At 41.2% G+C, this 15,383-nt stretch overlaps 1 protein-coding gene across 1 annotated transcript; it reads left to right on the top strand.

Moving 5' to 3' along the window:
• Window positions 1-1,575: 1,575 nt before the first annotated feature.
• On the top strand, window positions 1,576-13,006 carry LOC135451729 (phospholipid scramblase 1-like). Its single transcript, XM_064721184.1, has 10 exons — window positions 1,576-1,727; window positions 3,467-3,585; window positions 4,250-4,278; window positions 5,078-5,146; window positions 6,647-6,804; window positions 7,816-7,858; window positions 8,920-9,140; window positions 9,925-10,086; window positions 11,101-11,262; window positions 12,471-13,006. Exons 3-10 carry the CDS (start codon window positions 4,272-4,274, stop codon window positions 12,501-12,503), a joined length of 855 nt encoding a protein of 284 aa, XP_064577254.1. The 5' UTR covers window positions 1,576-1,727; window positions 3,467-3,585; window positions 4,250-4,271; the 3' UTR covers window positions 12,504-13,006.
• Window positions 13,007-15,383: the final 2,377 nt, after the last annotated feature.

The raw sequence follows: 15,383 nt of genomic DNA, 5'->3' as shown, positions 1-15,383 counted from the left end.
CACCACAGGACCAGATGAGGAGCCAACATCAGGAGCATCAGAACTTAAAGCAGTAGAAATATCCGGACCATAAGCAACATAGAAATCCTAGAAATCAGGGTCAAGAATCTACAAAGAATGTTTCTTTTCAGGTGAACATGCTTAAACCTAAAAGACTAAATTACTAGGAGCATGGTCATTTTCTTATTTCTCCTGAAACAATTCCAACTTTCTTTCTTAATGTTTTAGGCATTTTCCTGCTGATTAAATCTGCACACTGGACAAAAATGAAAGGTACTGAACATTTCTACCCCCTGATCTAAGAGAAAAGCACTGACTGTCAGTTACATCAATGACCCTAGCTAGATAAGAAAAGACATTATTTGATCTGGGAAAGACTGATAAATTACTTTGTATTTTGTGAATCATGGCATCGTTTTTCTGCCACTACAGGTGAATAAGTTTTTTCCCTACTTATAGACATGTGAAAGGAAGAGATATGCTGCTACCTTTGTTCTCTCTGGTAGGACGATGATATTCTCATCAAAGAAATGTTGTTCATCTCTGTGTCAAAAACTCATGTTTGCTTGGGCAATACAATTTGAATTTCAGTGTATAAGTCTGAACCAAGCATATAACTATGCTATGTTCCTGTAAGAAAGAAGGGTAGTATCAAAAGCTTCCATGTATTTATAATTTTCCAACCCTGTCAAAATAATTCTATACCTACTTCTTAAGAGATGTGTAAAACCAATTTCTTGGTATCTGCTATTAATCCTCTTAGTGGACTCAGTGCAGATGTGTGGGAAAATGCTAGTCAGCTTTAGATTAGATTCTTCTGTACCTGAGGAAACAAGCAAAATAAAATCCTCAAATCCTTGTCAAATCTGGAGTTTAGGTGAAATCCAGTGCAAGGCTAGAACAATAGTTTGGGGTGGTTTTTATTTTTTAAATTTAATATTGTTTATGGAAAGTTCAATATTGAAATGGAAACCTTATTGTGGGAGGTTGAAGACAAAGACTACAGAGTATGTACAAGGTGACCTTCACTTATTGAATCCCCAGTCTTGGGTTTTATGCATGCACCAATTACTGTGATCAGATTTATGTGGTTTACATTAAATACAGTTTTCTTTGAAGAAACTTTCCTTTGGGATACGTGGACACCAGCAGCTCCAATCTGATGTACATGAATGTACAAAAGAGGATGCAGAAGATCTGTTCATCAGAGCTGTTAATCAGGGCGTGAGCCAACTTTCCCCAAGTCCTTTGTTTCCCAAACAATTCATTGTTGTACATTCTTCTTCCTGTAACCATGAAGTCCACATAAGTATGTTTTTCCTCCTGAGATCCTGCCTTATAAGCAAGATAAAATTGTTCTCTTTTCAGGGTGGATATAGAACTTGGCGTTACCTCGTGTATGCAACGTGATGTTGCTGACTAAACGGCAGAAATTGAGTTAATTAATTAATTGTAAAAGGACTGAATCAGCGTTGTTGCCCATGGACATGGAAAGAGTAACTGTCACGAATAGCGAAGCTGTTGAAATACCAGAGTTTCTCGGCAGGGCTGGGCCCCGGGCAGGAAACTGCTGCCAGCCCTGCCCTCGCTCCCCGCCCCGCAGCGCTGCGAGCCCCCGAGCGGCGCGGGACGGACACGGGGACAGCGGGACACAGCGGGACACAGCGGAACACGGGCACACCGGAGCGTCCTTAGCGAGCGGGGCTCCTTGCCGGCACTCCCGTCAGGTATCCCGGGGCTTTCCTCACGGGATGGGCAGCGATCCGCGGGGCTGGGGCAGGAAAGCCCCGCCGAGAGGGAGCCCCGCGTGTGTCCGGCTGGGCAGCGCGGGTGGGTTAGAACTGATCCCTGTAGAGCAGGGATCGGGCTGGCAGGGACTGCGCTCGGGGAGGGGCTGCTGCTGCCAGGGCTGTCCCGGAGAGCCCCTCGGGCCAGGCAGCAGCGGCTGGTCCGGGCTGGTCCCTGTGCCGGGGTCGGGGCACATCGCTGGTCCCTGTGCCCAGGGATGGGGCACATGGCTGGTCTCTGTGCCCGGGGATGGGCACACCGCTGGTCCCTGTGCCGGGGATGGGGTACATCGCTGGTCCCGGCTGGTCTCTGTGCCCGGGGATGGGGCACATCACTCTTCCCGGCGAGCCTGAGCCCCGCGCGGGAGCGGGCTGTGCTGCCGGGAACTGACGCTCCCAGCTCCAAAAGTCACTGTAAGGGAGAGGGTATCCTACTCCAGCCGAGCAAAAAAAAAAAAGAGTAATTCCTTCTCTGAATAATATTTTCTTAACATTAAAACCAACTAATTTAATTAAATCATCGAGACGATTTTTTAAGCATACTGTTTCTCCAGCGGCAGGGTTCAAATCCGGGGGCTGAACAGTCTAATAGAATGCAATGTAAAAAAAAATAGCCTCAAAAGGAAAACTATTGCATGCCTCCTTGCTATTCAGTTTCCTGGTTTTTGAATATTACAACTTCTTGGAAATCTTGGAAAGGGCTTGGCTTGTTGTATAACTAAGCATGTTTGTGCTTGGGAGCTTACATTACATTAACGTGCTCTTTGCAACATTTTAGTGAGCTGGAAAAGAAATGAATCTACTTGTCGTGCTAGTATTCTGGTTTTCTGATAAAGGGTAGAAGGCCTATAATTAACATAATTATGGCACGTCTGAATTACTTGCAGCATATTTAGTGACATGCCTCAGGCTAGGGACATGTAGCTGTGTTATGTAGTTCTGAAAATGAGAAAGTGATCAGATAAAGCTCAGAGGGCTGAGCTTTGTAAAATCTTTATTGCTTCCTACTACAGAGCATATCAACCTTTTCTAAATCCTAGATTGCACAGTGGCTGGTGTGTGTGGTTGTAGGGACAATGAAAGATTCTGTCTTCTGGACAAAGCCTTTCTTTTAAATAAATCACATGATTCTGTCTCTACTCTCCCTTTACCAAGGGGTTTAGTTGTAATTCTCAGTATTTCATTGAAGTTCAGGTTGCTGGAACATTTCACTGCATAAACTGATCTTTTGCTAGTTTTATTCTTCTATACTTTGTGATATTCCTCCATTCATACAGTGACTACAATCCAATCTACCCTATGAGTAGAACCCAATTAAAGTATGCATAATAGGACAGTGGTTTTGCTAGTAGAGTTAGTAAAGTAGAAGAAAAAGTATATTAAAAAGGAATGGTTTAAGAGCAACTGAATCTGCATAACATTCCAGAAGCATCAGACATCGCCCCGTGAGAGCTGCTTTTACTCAGGGAATGAAAAACAGGAATTGCTTTCAGTTTCACTTCCCGGCTTTGACCAACCATCCTCATTGAAATGAAGTAGTTAGAAGAATCTTTAACAGACACATTTTATTCATGGTTTAACTTGAAATGGATTATTTTTAGAGAACAACTAGATTTATTTTTTATTTTAAAGCTTTCAATCCTATTAACAATTAGTGCCCGTACCATTCTTTTTTACAGTTCCATGCTTGGATCTCCTGACTGTCTTGGATCTGTCTGTAATACCAGTTGCTGCTGTTGCCTTGCTTTACTCATTACCCCTGAGAAAGAGATAACTCTCAAGGTTTAAGCTGGTATCAGTAAGTGGCGGTTTTTTGTGTGTAGTTTTATTTTGGTTAGGTTTGGGTTAGATTGTTTAGTGGGTTTTTTGGGGTTTTTTTTGTTTGTTTGTTTGATTGTTTTTTTTTGCTGTGAGCTATGTTGTTTGGTTGTTTTTTGTTTCTTTTAATTTATTTCTCTTGGTAACCAAAGTTTGTGATCCTGTGAAGGCAAATACTGGATATGTGTTATTTAGTATTACCACTAGAGAAAGGGCATGGCTTGAAGAACTGAATAGGTGGCAGCATGGCTGCTCCAGGGTTTACCTGAGCAGGTTGTGTGGGCAATGTCAATACAATGAGCCAGCTGCCCTTAAATTACTGCAGTAAATTGTTCATATGAATTACAGGATATTTCTGAATGGCTGCACAGTGCAGTCTTGCACATCCCAATGCTCTTCTGAGTTGAGGATGATTTCAGGATACTCAAAGCATGGCTGTAGGCGTAGAAAACTCAGACTTCAGTCGTAGTTGGGACATAGCCTAGAAGGAAGCTGAGATTAAGTTTATTTTTACTTGTATTTGTAATTTCATTTTCCCATACAGTTTAGAGAGACACATATCTTTTATCAATAATAGAGAACTCTGAATAGCTCTTATGTGAAAGTATATTTAAAAATCATGAGACAAAAACGTTCTTTTGCAGAGCTACAAGCAGATCTACAACAATGCAAGGTGAGTAAAATATAAACAAAATGTCAGCTTTTGCTAACATCAAAGACAGCACTTTCAAGCAATATTAGCTTAGCTATTAGCTTACTTTCTAATTATATGAAATATGTATTAATGTTTTAACCTGAAATTATTTACATTTTAAAGTGAAATATTTTACAAAATGTAGAGCTTATATATTTTTAGATCTTGATTTCTGAAGTCAAGCAAAAACAATAAATAATTTAACAATCTTGAAATTCAAGTTATTTATTATTAAAAACTGAAGATGGTAAATGTTTTTAAATCCATAACACTCCTCATCTACAGTAATGGAGGCATTACTGTAATCTGAACTTGAAGAAGTTGGGAGAAAAGGTTTTCCACAGAGGGGAATGGCTCTCTGCCATGTTCTGTACTGGAAGGCAGGCTGTCAGTTCCTGGCAATGCTTTGAATTCGAGCCTCTTTCTAAATAGCAATGAACAAAAGCATCTTTGCTCCAGGCAGAGTGAACTGACCCTGCTTGGATTAGATGATCTCAGGAGGTCCCTTCCCAGCTGAACAATTCTGATTCTGTGACGTCTTCCTGACATCCTGTGCAGTACCTGTCTTTTTTCTGTGCTTTAAGGACCAGAACTCCATTAATTTTTTTTTATGCATGTATTGCTCATAAATATGATCTTGATGTGTATTTTTGCTGTACAGAAAACAGCTGCCTAGATTTTGTTCAATGTGTACTCTGGAAAAGGAGTCAGTGCTGGGGATCTTTCACCCAGGGCAGGAGGATATGATCCATACTCAGGGTGTATTTCATTCTTCCAGGACCTCCACCTGCCACAGCACCTGGAGTGCCCTATGGCTCCCCTCAGCAGGTCCCTGGGCCTTACCAAGGTGGGTGGCTTGGTTACAGATCTGTGAGACCATTAGGAAATAAGCATGGGGAATATGGGGTTGAAAAAGGGTGATCACCTCAAATTAATTTTTCTGCTATTAATTCTATAGTTTCTTTTAACTTCTGTTTTGCTGAAAGGCCATTTCTTTCCTTTGTGGTTCTACATTTTAGTATGTGCTAAGCAGTGGTAGGAGTTAAAAATGTCAGGTATTCCTCAGTGGTCACTGTGGGGAGTTTGCTAGGCAGGTTTGCTGGATGTTACTGATTGCAATTCATGTGCAGCAGGTTCTTACTGGTAATCAGACTTTTTAATTACCATATTACTTCAGTATTTCACTTTATTTTCCTCTGGAAATAGAGAAGTGAAGAATTGTTTTTCTCTTGCAGTTCTGCATGTATTCAGTTCCTGTTTCTTACTCTGTTGCTGTACTTTGCAGGTGGTTACACCTTACGCTTTCCCTCACTCGCTCTCTCCTCTTCTGTCTCGTTTTCTGCTCCGCTTCAAAATGCAGCTCTCCTGAACAGCTTCTCTCATTCTGGCAGTGATTTCTTTCTGAAGAACCAAATCACAGTAAATATCTAACAATCAGGCTCAGAGCATAAGTCAGAGGTAAAAAGCAAAATGTTTGGCCAAAGTTACTGTGCTGTTCATAAGTTAAAGCTTATGCATCCTGGGACAAGGCACTCTGGGGTCTGTAAGTACAGCTGGCTGTAGCAGGGAGCAAGCACTCACTGCTTGTGCCTGGATGTCACAGAGGCATTGTTGTTTTGAGTAATTCTATGTGCACACACTTGCCCACAACAGCTGCAGGTAGTTGGTTTGAAAAGCCTGTGCTCAGTCATAAAAGTGACTGTGAATGCCCAAGGGATTCTTCCCTGGGGTGGGTGATGTGGCCACCTTACATCACCTGAGGCACCATGGCCACTGCCTGAACTTTCACGTGCACTGGTCCGTGTGTTGTAATGTATTGTGGAATTTAGTGCTGAGCAGGTGTGGGCTGAAAGTCTAAAAGCCAATTTGCTTGAAAACTGTAGATGAACTTTGCTAAAAGGACATTTCCTTTCACAAAAGTAGAAGGTATAGTTCCAGGAAAACTCTGTTTTAAAATTCCTCATTTGCTCAACTGACAGTGCATAAATGCCAATGCTTTTAATGTAATTTAAAGTATTCTTTCTTCTCTAATTAGAAATAACCTTCATTTATTTATTTCTGTTTTTTTAATTGACTGTCTCTGTGTGAATGAAATTTCTCTGTATTCAAGAACTATGCATTTTTTAAAATTTATTTGGTTTGGTTTTGTGTGAGGCATCAGAACCTCCTACGGCAGTGTAACTCCCTTCATGAGAGTTATTGTATTCATAACATAAATAAATAAGATATAAGGATCTCCATAGTTCCAAAGAGTGAATAAATTACTCTTTTGAAGATGGACAGGGCAATTATTTTCCAACATTTAACTTTCATGACCATATCTCTCCTACCATGCCAAATGTCACAGGTGCAGGGAACTATGGATTCCAGGCACAGCCCATGGCGTTCCCAGGAGGATTTGTCCCCCCACCTGTCCAGAGCCAGCCCACCATGGATGGGACAATCTGGATGCCGATCCCTCCTTCTATTCCCAACTGCCCTCCTGGACTGGAGTACCTCACACAGGTACCTGCACCCTTCCCCCTTGCCCAGAGATGAGGCATTCTGCTCTGGGAAGCAGCCTGCATCCATGAAATAGCAAATAAAGCATCTGGCTATGTTGGAACTGAATAGGCTGGTGCCTGTGGGCTGCTAAGTGGAGCCTTTTCTATTGTCTAAATGCAGAGATACCTGTTAGAGATGCAGTACTTATTCATGGAGTATCTTTCTGGAAAGTAGGGTGCTAAAGGATGAGAGACAGAGGGCTGTCATACATCCCTCCCATTTCTGAAGTTACTCTTTGGGAGATGTAATGTCTTTTGGAAAGGTGCATAGAATAAATGCCTATTATATGGGAAACTCTAGCACATTAGAAGCACTTAATTTTCTATGTGATGCTTTCTTCACACCTCTTAATATTGTTAGTAGAGCTGCCAGTCAGACTTCACAGCATAGAGAATGCTAATAGCAAAATAAGAATTGTTTCCACATTACTGAATATATCTTTGTAGTGTAAAATACAGTTCATCTCAGCACTGAAAAGATTAATACTGATGTATTGTAGCCAGTTCTGCAAAGTGTTAAAAAAAAAAAGGGGAAAAAAAAAGCACTGGTGAGGAGAGGCTGATTTTCCCCTGAATTTTCCTTAGAGCTGAGCAGTAGCTGGGCTTCTACTCAATACCCCCATTTCCTGCTTTTGTCTGTGTGGAGTCTGTGGGACATGATGTGAGAGCTCTCTGAGGCTCTGAGCCCTGACAGGAGCACAGATGTGTCAGCCCTGTGTGCTGTCACCAAACCAGTTTGGGTTCAGCTGCCCCCATCAGCTCCAGTGCCCTGGAGCACTGCTAACCTGGCAGGGGACAGGCCAAGGAGGGGAGTGAGCTATTCCAGAGCTTAACTCGGAGATAATCTGCCTCTGCACAGTCTATTGATCCATACATTTTTATTCTAAAATGAAACAGCAGTTCTTGAAACTACAGTTTTTTTAGTTATAACTTGTTAACTGTTTCTTCTGTTTAATTTTTCAACCATGACCAGATTGACCAGATATTAATTCATCAGCTACTTGAAGTTCTTGAGCGTAAGTACAAAGTATTTAAATCTAATAATCCCAAGAACAGTGAAGTTTAGGCTTTCTTTGGCACTATTTTTAAGGTGATTACCACCTTTGTCTGTCTTGTATTACCTGCCTCAATTCCTGCAGAAGTCCTGAAGAAGTGGAGGAGAAGAAGGAAAAACAGGAGGGAAGAAGATTTTCAGCAGGTTCCATATCTCAAAAGATACACAGCAATGCAACTGAATAATCTGGGTTATAAATGCTATAGTTGATATATAGCTAATTATAGATGAAGCCACACATTTCCAATGTTACTTGTTAACGATGATTTCTATTCTCTTCCTTAGTTAAAGATTTTGCATTCTGTCTTGTCATCTCCCATCTAATTCCATTGACTGGCATGTGGCTTTGATCCCTTTTACAGTCAATCCTGCTGTTTTAGCAAACTGAATGACTTTCCCTCTGCTCCCCTCATTCTGTGGTTTAAGAATATCCAAGGTGTATTATCAATATCTGTCAAATAGAAGGAATAAGATTAACCATACATCCCAGATACCCCCTAATGTTGCTGCTGCATTTTTCCTTCTGGTTCTTTCTAAAACTTATAAGAGTGCTCTCATTTGTTATAGAAATTAATTAAAATTTCTGTCCTGGCTCTTGTCGTTTTTGATGTGTGCTGCTGTAATTCTTGACTGGGAGGGTTTTTTGTGGCTTTCTTATTCTGAACTTATTTGTACCCTTTTCAGGCTTCACCCCACCCCCAGATGCACATCTCTCTTTAACTCTTATCCATGCAATTCTCCACTGAGAACCTTCCCTGCTGTGTTATTGGTAATGGTGGTGCTTATTCGGGTGCCTGTGGCCAGGGGGGACACTGGGGACAGATGGGAATCTCAGTTTTTTTCCCACATGTCCTTGCTCATGGTGCATCCTTCCCTTAAACTTCTTCATCAGGCTTTACTGCTTGAGGGTCCTTTCCATCATTTCCCTCTGACAGACTCTGAGAGAGTCTTGCCTTCCCAAAGAGCAGGGATTGTCTGACCAGACCCTCCTAGGAATTTAGCAGGTTTTTCCTCATTTTTCAGTCGTGACTGACTTTGAAGAAAACAACAAATACGAGCTGAAGAACGCCCTGGGGCAGAGGATTTACTTTGCAGCAGAGGACACTGACTGCATGACCAGGAACTGCTGTGGGCCCGCCAGGCCCTTCACCATGAAGATTATTGATAACCTGGGCCGGGAGGTGATAAGGCTGCACAGACCCCTCCGCTGCGACTCCTGCTGCTGCCCCTGCTGCCTGCAGGAGGTGAGTCCTGCCTCTCCCTGCCCTCCTCCTCCTCCTCAGACAGGCACCACCTTGTCTTGAATCAGGAGGTGAGATGAAATGAGTCAGGGTTTTACCAGTAAGGTGAGGGAAGAGAGATGTGTAGGATTTGTGCGCGGGGTTCTTGGTCTGGGAAGAGGGAAGTGAGCTGTGGCACTTGGGCTCACTGGGCAATTCTGATTGGGGTAATGAAAAATCTGACTAAGCAACATGTTGGGGAACTTGTGGCTGGTGCTGAAATCTGCACTTGGAATGGAACAGTAAGGCAACAGCTTTCATAGACTAACAGCTAGGGTTTTCATTTTACATCTCTGAAAGCTCTAGTGGCATTCAACATAGGAGATCATGAGGTTTTTTAAATATTAACATAATTTTGGAATTATACAACTTCTGAAACTCAAAATCTAAGCCTACTCAGAGCTCCTGCTGAGGCATTTGTAGTAGCTGCACCCTATAATGCCTTCACTGAATGCTTTTGGGATATTCACTGCCTTCCTTTCACTGGACTTTGGTCTTTATATTGTAGATGCATAGTTTGTGTGCTCCGGAGCCTGAGGAGTCTCTTACTTTTTTCTTGAAGGCAAAAGCTGAATAAGAGGTCAGCAATCTGAGTGGTCTTCTGAAAACACTCACAGCAAAATGCTTTGTAAGGCCAGATTGTTTTGGAAAAATAGGTTGTTTTACATCTGTGTGTTGGTGTGGGTTTTGTCTCACTAGCGTATGAAAGCATGATCATTCACTTGGAGGTTTTCTCTTCCCTGTGAAGCTGGAAGTCCAGGCACCTCCAGGAACAACAGTTGGTTATGTTGTCCAGAACTGGCACATCTGCCTGCCAAAGTTTACCATTCAGGATGAGAAAAGAAAGGATATTCTGAAAATTAATGGCCCCTGTGTTATGTGCCGGTGTTGTGAGGACGTTCATTTTGAGGTATGCAATGTAAAAATTGTTTCCATGTGTCTGTTTTCAGATAGTAGTTTGGTATTGGTTTGTTGCTCAACTTACTACCTATCAATTGAATTGTATATATTAAATAATTTCTACATCATCTTTTAATGCTGGTATAATCAAATGACTTCTCTATATACCTAAATTACTCTAGAAAAACCAGACAAACTTCCAGAAATTACATGTTAAAGCCACTCATCAGTGATCACTGAGAATTCCCGTGGCTGCACACAAATCCCTTAATTGATATATTTAGCAGCAAAATCATTTGAATCTGTTATGTCAGGCTCTAAGGAAAATATAGTAAGCTGTATCAGGTATTTATTAAAATGACTTCCTTCAACCCCTTATTTAATCATCTAATAATCATTCAATGAACTAGTAAGTTAATTTAGACTTGAAATACAGAGCTGAATAAGTGAGGACTTACATCTTTCCTTTTAAAATAATATTGGTTAATACAACATTGTTTTTGTAGACATTAAATAAAAGATATACAAGGCTACAATTTAATGTTTAAAATGATGTTGCAACTATAGCAAATTTATGTAATTTTATTTTAGAAGCTAATCTTTCACATGACCCAGAAGACTGGTTCTAACTTTAGAAAATGTAATGTTGCCAGAGGGCTAACCTCTGCTTTTGAGCAGAAGAATGTAATTTGTTTAATTTTCATTTGAGCAGTTCCTGATGCATGGCAAGAGAAACTAATTCACTGTCTTGGCTAAAAGACACCACTTCCAGCAGAGTGTGTATCCCAGCACCATCAAGGAACTGAACTTCCCAGTCAAATTCAGAATCAAGTTCATGCCTCTGATACTTTAGACCAACTTTCTGATAGTCTGATTGCCTTTGGTACAAACCCTTGCACTCAGTAACTGTATTCATTAAAATAACAGTCTGAAGCTTTTAAATGGATCTATTCTGAAATGGGGTTGGGAATATTATGACAGACAGGTTTGATGATTCTTTTTAAAATTTTATATTACACTCTAGGTGATGTCTCTGGATGAGACTTGTCCTGTTGGGAGGATTTCCAAGCAGTGGACTGGTATTGTGCGGGAAATGTTTACAGACACAGATAATTTTGGAATCTCATTCCCAATGGACCTCGATGTGAAAATGAAAGCTGTCATGCTTGGTGCTTGCTTCCTGATCGTAAGTTATTCACTAATACTTGAACATAAACTAACTTTTTTAATCTCCATGTTTAAATTGTGATGGTAAAGGAATTAAATTTGAGCTCCTTCAAGTGGGTGACAGCTTGTGAACTTCTGTGTGTAAAACTGACCACAAAAGGCAGCACAGAATTATTTTAGACAATAAGTTTATTCTAGACTACATGCAGAGCTAATTGTATTTAAGAAGAGTTTCACATTTGGTGGGACTGAAAAAAGGAAAAGGGAAGACTTCTTCCAGACTCATTAGCAGAGGAAAGCAAATTTATGGATGGTGAAACCAGAAAAATACTGGTTAGCAGTAGCCAAAAGACCCATCCAAAGCCCAAGCAGCCCACTGGGCTGGTGGACAGGTGAATGCTGCACCCACTGCCTCCCAGCTCTCTTTGGAAGCATGTGAAGCACTGAACTGAGCAGGATTGATGCTCTCAGAGCAGCAATTTCCAAATGGAGGGACTGCTGTGGAGGCTCAGCTCACTGAACTTGTCAGAACACTTCCCAGCAATGGTCAATAGTGCAGAGCAGCTCACTGTCCTTTCTGAAAACAGTGTGGAACACGACCCTGTTTCCACCTAACAGTACAGATTCTGCATCCAGGTACCATTCAGAACATGCACTGCTTCTGTGCTGGCTGGGAAATGGGCATGTGAAGAGGCAGGAAAGGAGCATGTGAGGCACCTTGAGTTTGGAAAGGTCTCTCCAGCCTCTGACAGCCCTGAGCATGAGCAGGGTTTTGTTTAGCTGTGTGTGTTCCTGTGCTTCCAAGTGCATCAAGGGCAGCAGTGGGGAGTGGGAGCACCCTGGGCTTTCAGGCACAGAAAGGGGGCCCCCACCAGTAAACTAAAGACAGCCATTATTGTGATGGACTCCAGTCTGAGGGAAAATGAGAGGGAATAAGTCAGGCTGAACAAAGGGCAGAAATCCCTAGCAAAGGAAGCACAGCTGTGGCCAGTGATAGATTAAAAGCTCCCTTGTTGGTCTCTCACTGTCTCTCTGGATGTCCCATTCTGAAAGACCCAAGTGGTGAGGGCATGGCAAATGTGCCTCCCCTTCTTCTCACCCTTTCAGCTTTCTTAGAGGAAGGTGTACATCAGGTGCAGTATAGCCAGGGGATCTCAGAACTAAGAACCACATTTAGGAATTCTAATTATTTGTTTTGTTTGCCTTTTTTTTTTTTTGTCCCCTTAGGACTTCATGTTTTTTGAGCGTAGTGGTCATTAAGCCTCAGAAAGCAGGAGTTTGGTAATGAAATCTAGATGTTCTCTATGGAAGGAAGAAGAACATGGATTTCCCAACTTTCCAATGAATTGCTGATCTCCAGTCAGAATATGAGAAATGTACATGTTACAGTTATATTTCTGTAAGCTAAAAGCTTTATGGTCTTATCTATTATTTTTTTAATATGGTGAAATAATTTTTAGTATTCAAATAAGGGCTCTTTATCTGCACAGATCAATAATATCATTTAGAGAAATATATTTCAACTTTTTTTTTTCCCAAGAACTCTGTAATTTTAAAGTAACTAATTATAGTAGTTATTTAAAACTACTATAATAATACTTTGATTCCTAAAAGAGAGGACTACTTTTATATTCAATATTAATAATAACCTAAGCCTAATAAGGAGACACTGATATTTTCCTGGGTATTCTTCTTTGGTCGCTTTGCCTTGGTGTTCACATTCTGTTGTTTCTATCTATTAAATATATACATTTGAACAAAGTAATGCATTTGAACAGAACTATCTGAAATGAGTGTAAAAAGTAATTACTGTGATGCCCTGGGTGTGTGTGAACTGGAGCTCATTTCCCCAGCAGCCCTCACGGGGCTGTGCTTTGCTCTGCTGAGAGCCCAGCAGTGCTTGGGTGCAGCTGAGCAGGGCTGGCCCAGCTCTGTCTCTCCAGCATTCCCCCTTGTGATGGTGTTTGAGGGTCCCCAGGATGAGGGAAGAGATGAGAATCTTGACTCCATGTTTCGGAAGGCTGATTTATTGTTTTACAATATATATTTATTAAAAGAAAATGATATATTAAAACTATACTAAAGAAAGAGAAAGGAGACATCAGAAATCTAGAAAGGAATGAATAATAAAAACCTGTGACTGATCAGAATCCCAAAACAACTGGACCTGTGATTGGTCACCAAGTAAAAACAATTCACATGCTGGGTAAGCAATTCTCCAAATCACATTCCAAAGTAGCAAAACATGGAGAAGCTGAAGCTTCCCAGCTTCTCAGGAGAAAAGATCCTGGCAAAGGGATTTTTCATAAACTATGTCAGTGACCCCACCTGCCTTGAGTAGGCTGGGGATGGGCAAGGTGCTGGCAGGGGACACAGCCAGGGCAGCTGGCACAAATTGGCCAAAGGGACATTCCACACCAATGACATCAGCTCAGGTATCAAAGATAAGAAAAGGAGGAGGAAAGTGTTGCATTCAGTTTTACAGTGTTTGCCCTCCCAAGCAATCACTTCCATGCTGAGGCCCTTCTTCCCAGGAAGTGGCTGGGCATTCCAATGGGAACTACAGAATAAAATTTCAATTTTTTTTTACTTTGTTTATGCACACACAAACTTTTCTTCTAGTAAGCTGCTTCATCTTAACCTACAATTTGTTTTGTGTCATATTTTATCTCCCCTGTCCCTCTGGGAAGGCATGGAGTGGCCTGGTGGGCACCTGGCACCCAGCCAAGGTCTACCCATCACCTTGAGTGATGGATATGTTCTCAAATATGACTCCTCCTGAGCATGACCTGGTTTTCTTATTTGGGCTGTTATGAAACTTAAGCTTTGCATGTTCATTACAGAAGTGTAGGGGTGACAGGAAGTAAAACTGCCTGTGCCTGCTTCTGTTTCATAATCCTTTAATAATTGCCGTGTGCAGGAGTGTTGCCTAAGGCAAGGAAAAAACCTGTTAGTTCCTTCTCAGTTTCTCCAGTCCTCTTTGCTCCTCACTTAGTCCAAGGTTCTCACAGATTGTGAGTCTGTCTGTTGTTTTGAGGGCACAGAGTAAACAGAACAAGTGTTTTGTATAAACAGAGCAGTTTCATTTCAAAAGCAGTCACATGGAGTGGCAGGTCAACTTCTTAGCATTTTTAGCTTTATTTAAATCATTTACTTTTATTTTTTTTAAAGCCTAAGCAATGGATAAGTTGCAATTTCTTACCCCTGCACACAAGCACATGTACAAAATGGTTCTGGGCATCCAGCTATGGGGAGAAGTCCTTGCCAGTATTTTCAGTTGCATTCTAGTCCTGCTGAAGAGTCCTTCTGTTCAGTATTTTCAATTTATTGGTTGCTTCTGGCCAGTAAAAAAGCAAAAGAAAATGGAAATGCCATTGTTACTGTGTACCTGGATTCTCTTCGGTGTTGGAATTATTGTGCAAATTTGGGACAACAGTCCAGACTGTTCTGAAAGTCTTTAAGTTGTATATTATTCATTCTTAAATTAGCTTCTGCTGCTAAATTTCCTTGTATATGGAGTTGCTGGAGGTGCATTTTTGATTCATCAGCACTATTCTTAGGGAATTAAATTAATATTATAACTTAATTGTTATAAATGAAAAAATATTTTGTGCTTTATTGACCATCTGTTGATGAGGAAATCCAATCTTGCTAAAATCTGCTAAAAGTTTCTGGTTACTAGAGTTGGGAGTAGAAGGTACATGTATTAGAAACCAGACCTGTCCTCTAGGGATTCACTTGGCTGAGTCCATCATTATTACTTGTTCTGCAAGGGGTGGCACACAGCTTCATTTCTGTCTGTAGCTCTGAAGTCCCAGGTTCAAGCATATTTGACCCCTGCACTTCAGCAGTTATTCAAATCTTTTCATCAATATTGTGTGGAGTATTTGAAAATACCTATTTACTTCCATGGCAGGTGCTGCATAGAATTTAAATTTACAATTTGCATTAGAGTGAGGTCCATGGCTGTTTGAGGAATGGATGGAATAATATTTTGCAAGTAGACAAAGCAGGGATACCTTTGCCTTTGGTGAAAAGGATCTTGTGTTATAAATTCATCTGCTGACAATAAGCTGGGGAGGGTATGCAAATTTAAGTGAGGTGTTAGGAGGTTGGCCTAATAGGACATAGGACATAACC

The sequence above is a fragment of the Zonotrichia leucophrys genome, chromosome 9, assembly GCF_028769735.1.
Source record: "Zonotrichia leucophrys gambelii isolate GWCS_2022_RI chromosome 9, RI_Zleu_2.0, whole genome shotgun sequence".
NCBI classification, from domain to species: Eukaryota; Metazoa; Chordata; class Aves; order Passeriformes; family Passerellidae; genus Zonotrichia; species Zonotrichia leucophrys.
This window is presented reverse-complemented; position numbering and strand designations above follow the sequence as displayed.